At 53.6% G+C, this 4,950-nt stretch overlaps 1 protein-coding gene across 2 annotated transcripts; it reads right to left on the minus strand.

The window, feature by feature from the left end:
* Nucleotides 1-1,466: 1,466 nt before the first annotated feature.
* TCF19 (transcription factor 19) lies at nt 1,467-4,950 on the minus strand. 2 transcript variants are annotated; one of them, XM_005859906.2, is made up of 5 exons: nt 4,896-4,950; nt 3,947-4,490; nt 2,459-3,014; nt 2,176-2,206; nt 1,467-1,867 (listed from the first exon to the last, which is right to left on the minus strand). In XM_005859906.2, exons 2-5 carry the CDS (start codon nt 4,182-4,184, stop codon nt 1,745-1,747), a joined length of 948 nt encoding a protein of 315 aa, XP_005859968.1. In that variant the 5' UTR covers nt 4,185-4,490; nt 4,896-4,950; the 3' UTR covers nt 1,467-1,744. The 2 variants fall into 2 exon arrangements, with proteins under 2 accessions (XP_005859968.1, XP_005859967.1); XM_005859905.2 differs by having other exon boundaries at nt 1,467-2,206.

A 4,950-nucleotide genomic window follows, 5' to 3' on the forward strand; every position in this document is an offset into this window, starting at 1 on the left:
ATAGAATTGGGAGCACAAACGGTGTGGGGGCAGAGTTTGGGGAGCTGGTTGGCGGGAAGGTGAAGTTCAGTGATGCTCTTGATTTTAATCCCCTATCACTTTGATTTTAATAAAGAAACCCGGGACACAGTGGGCGGATACTTGTGTCTTTGGTTTATCCTCTTCCAGTTACTGAAAGGGAGGGGGCGGTATGCGATGACCCTGAAGCCAAAGTGCGGAACCCACTCAGGAGTCACAGTGGCAGGGGAGCTGGGCCTGGAACCCACGTTCTTTCGAAGAGGCCCTCAGAGGCCAAGCCAGTTCTTAGGAGCTTGTGACACAGGGTTCGAGGGAATTTGAGTTGAACTTATTTCTGCCCACAGATGTGGTTACTTATAGACCAGTGAAGGCGAACCTTTTGAGCTCGGCGTGTCAGCATTTTGAAAAACCCTAACTTAACTCTGGTGCCGTGTCACATACAGAAATTTTTTGGTATTTGCAACCATAGTAAAACACTTATATTTTTGATATTTATTTTATATATTTAAATGCCATTTAACAAAGAAAAATCAACCCAAAAAATGAGTTCACGTGTCACCTCTGACACGCGTGTCATAGGTTCGCCATCACTGTTATAGACCATTCCCTACTAGGAGCTGGCTTTTTGCTTTCCCCATGCTACTTTGGAAGTCCTCGGTGGCATTATGCTAAGAAATCCAGTCTTTAGGGACTTATTTCCTCTGCATAGAACCCCAGCTAGAAACTCCTTCTTGTGCTTTCTTGGTGCCAGGGTCCATGAGGCTTCCCTTCCTTTTGCCTGTCCTGTCCGTGAGTGACTCCGCAGACCCTCCGCGCTTTAGTCCTGGCTCTGCCGCTACCACATAGGGGTCCTTGCTCTGGAACTCTTTCCTCTGGAAAAAATAGGTTGGTAAGCCGTGGTAGGAGTGGAAAGAGGGTGGACATGTATCAAGATAAGGCAATGCCCCACCCGTGGGCTGAGCTGACACAGGCCCAGGCAGCAGCTGCTCTAGCTGGTTTTCTGCCCTGGTAGGCACACATTGGCACTTCACAGATGTACTTTTTCAAATCGAAGGTAAGACCCTCCACCAGTAAAAGATGACGGCTCACTTTGTTGCGGTGGTCTGGAACCGAACCCGCAATATCTGAGGTCGGCCTGCACTGGGGAAGCTGGTACAAGTTCTGCCATCTGCATGAAACTGCCAGACCCCAGCTACCTAACTGTAAGGGCAGCCAGCGGATGTTTTCTTTTAAACTAGAACCCTTCATTACCTGGGTTTCTTTTTTCAGGCTCCAACTTCATCCCATATATTTGCACTTTTTCAGTGAGCAGGTATTTTTCTACCTTTTCCACTCATCTCCCCTTCCCCTAAGAATTCACGTTTTCCAAACCTTTCCAAGTCCATTTTACCAAGAATTGGAGAGCAAGGTGTACCAGACCCACAAAGGAATAACTACCTAGCAGCAAATTAATATTTTCATTCTTTATTTGGAAATGGAAGCAAACCTCTGAAAAGCCAGGCCACAGGCTACAAACATAGTCAGCGGTAGGATTAGAGTTTGGGGGCTGTGCCCTAGGTTTTCCCAGAATGCCTTAGGCGGTGCCATCCAAGTTGAGAACTCACTTGTTTGGGTCTGGGGCTTATATCTTCAGGCACAGGTGGTCTCTGTAGTTGATGATGCTCTGATCAGACACTAGTGTCCGTGACAGTAAGGATCTATGACTTGTAACGGAATTTACAGCTCACTAGCAACTTCCTGAAGGCATTATCTTTGGCAGGAAGCCATCTCTTCTGTCACCTTGGCCGAGAGGGCCTGTTCCAGACCTGGGATCCATAGCAATGGGCCTCTGCCCTGTAGTCATTCCCTCCTGGGGAGGCAAGAGAAGAGGGATTTCTTAGGACCCACTGGTGTCCCACTGTGTCCACCCATGGCCAGCTCTACCCTCTGGCTCCTTGGTGGTGGGCCTTAGGTCTGGACGCCCATGTGACACCCTGGGCACCGGAAGTCAGCCTCCCTGGCAGCCTGGATACTGCAGCCAACACAGGCCACGTGGAACCAGAGGTCACATCCATCACACTGAACCCAGGCCACTGTTTCTTCTTGGGGCAGGCTGCAACAAGGGGCTGCACAGGGCTCCCCGCCCCCAACCACAGGAGGCGTCATGGGGGTGCTCACGGGGTGCTTCGGAGGATGCCCAAGTCGATTTCTGAAGAAAAACAAAAACCTGGGTCATTGAGAACCTGTAGGAGAAGCCTAGAAGTTTCCCTTGGATGAAAATAGTGGGTCCAGATAGACTCACCAGAATAGTGGTGAACCTGGTTGCTAGAGCTAACCCAAGTCTTGCCATTCCACCTGTTGTCTGCCCACTGCCCACCTCATCCCCAGCCGAGGGCCACCTCCCAACCTGAGGATCTAAAGAATCGAAGGTAGGGAGGAAACAAGTGATCTAGCCACTTACCCACTGGGTGTCAGTGGAGTCTTCTCTACACAGAGTTTCTTCCTGGGCTCTCTAAGGACTGGGGGGCTCTCAGGAGCCTCTCTCTCATCATCCAATTCTGCCAACACCCGGTGAGCTGATTTCCTTCGATTTCTTGGGGTTGGGGCAGAAGGGGTGGTCCCCTCTTTCCCATGGGGAGTGTGGGGAGGTAGGCTCGGTGGCCCACCCCCCCTCCTGGAGAAGGTGAGGGGCTGTGGCTGGAGCTTGCTGAGGCTGCCAATGGAGTTGAGGATCAGTGTGGCTTTTGGTGCAGGGGACAGGGTGCTGAGGGGACGCTGCGGAGCCCCCTGGGGAGGCAGCATGGGCTGGAACCCAACCCCGGCTCCCTCTTCTACCCTAGACCGTGGGATGGTGATGGCAGCGAAATCTTGAGGTTTGACTCGGACTTGCTGAAACATGAAGTAGAACTCCGAGGGGCTGGTTCCTGGGGGCCTTTCAGGGCCAAAGGTCAGAAGGTCACCATCGCTCAACTCCAGCCTGTGACCCTTAGGGAGTCGGACACTGTTGACCAAAGTCCCTGTTGATGGTGGGGCACCAGACAGATACAGGGAATGACAAAAGCAAATGACCAGTTAGGAGTGGAGACAATGGCCCTGACTTTCTGGGGAACATGAGAAAGAGGACACCTGACATCAAATCCTCACATGCTAAGTCCCTCGGCAGGCGGCATCAGACCCTGAGCTCTTTCTGAGCTGGGAACAGGTGTGTTCCTTCTGCCTCCCACAGAATATGGGAGGGAACATTCTATTGAGGTCCAGTGTCAGACGTGCTCACCCTCATCCAGCTTCCACTCAGCATAGCTCAGGCTCTGGGTTCCAATCCTGATGCCACCTCTTACCAGCTCGGTGACCCTGGACAAGGCACACCTCTTTGTGCCTCATTTTCCTTGTCTGTAAAATGGGGATGTTAATGCCCACCTACATTCCATGAATTTAAAATAGTGCCTGGCTTGATAGTAAGCACTAAATGAAGGTGCTACCATAGTTACCCCCACACGCTCCTCAAACGGAGTCCTTCCATTTCACCCAAGAGGAAAACTGAGACCCAGAGACGTGAAGTGAGGCCTGAGGCTGGCTGTGACCACCTCCACGGCAGGGAGTAAGACACATGCCCATATCATGAAAACAGTGAGACAGATCCTAACTGCCCCAAGACAGGAACAAGTGTCTCAGCAAGTCCGGAAATGGAGTCATCCGAGCTCAGGCCCCCCAATGGCCACAGAACACCCCCATGGATATTTCCCTGATGCTGTCCCAGGCTCTGGAACCACCTCCTAGCCCCTGTTTGAGCTTAATGGAGACCAACAAGAGTCAACACGGCATGCTTCTGGTGGAAAGACAGGTCCGGACTGCCTTGTCCACCCATCCATCCAACCTGACAGGGAGGCAGGCAGGCAGGGTCCCTGTGGAATCCCTTAATCATTCCATCCCCGAACTGCTGACTGCTCACCTTGGCTGCTGTGGTCCTCCAGGCTGACCCTCCAGTCATCACCCTGGCGCTCAGCGTGCAACTCTGCATGGACTCCGGAGATGAAGCCGGGCTCCTGTTGGGGCCGCAGGGCCACATCACACAGGTCGGCCCTGCGGCCCAAACGATAGGTGCAGCCAGTTCCGCTTGGGGGGTGGAAAGTGTAGAGGTCGCCGCCCCTGCCGCCCCCAATGCGCAGCAGCTGGAAGCAGGGCAGCATAGGCAGTGCCACTGCACACCAGCTCTTCCACGTCAGGGATCCATCACCGCTCCCCCTCCTGGGCCATGCACGGGGTCCAGGCTCACGTTCTGTCTGGTGCAAGCTTGAGTTGTGCTTTGTGCAATTTCAACTTTGAGCACAGTCCCTGAGCAAATTCAGAATGCAAGGATCCTAGGCACGCGATGCAAAATGGCTGTCAAGCAGCTCCAAAGCGGAAAAATTCGGGGCAGTGCACAACGAGCACGTCCTATGGCACCTTGGATGAACCGGATCCTCAGGCTGCAGAATTTCCCGGGCGCCTTCAATCTGTTCGAGGCAACATACCGTTAGGCAGCTTCCGGGGAACTGCAAACTGGCGCGCTCCTAATTCTGCAATGCTAACCTGTCACCGCGATGACATTGGAGAAAACAGCTTTGTCCTGTCAGACCCGCTTATCCAAATGGAGCAGCCAGCCCTCCTGCTCGCCCGCGCCTCGCTCTCCTGGCCAACCCCGCACTCATAACTAGCTAGGTTTAAACCCAGTGGGAAGTGACTCCACTGTCACCCCCAAAAAGGCAGAGAGAACGGGTCCCTACGTTCTCCAAGACACTGGACCTAAACCCCATCTGCCGGCTTCTCCGGGGGGTGGGGTGGGGGAACAGAAACAGCTCCCCGAGACGATGCGAGGCAAACCCAGCCTTCTGCCCACCCCAGCCCGGTGCCGGATCTACCGCGTGGTGCAGTCTCGGAACGGTCTCTGCAGGCAGTGCCGGCCGGCGCGGCGTC

This window comes from Myotis brandtii, unplaced genomic scaffold (assembly GCF_000412655.1).
Source record: "Myotis brandtii unplaced genomic scaffold, ASM41265v1 scaffold130, whole genome shotgun sequence".
Taxonomy (NCBI): Eukaryota; Metazoa; Chordata; class Mammalia; order Chiroptera; family Vespertilionidae; genus Myotis; species Myotis brandtii.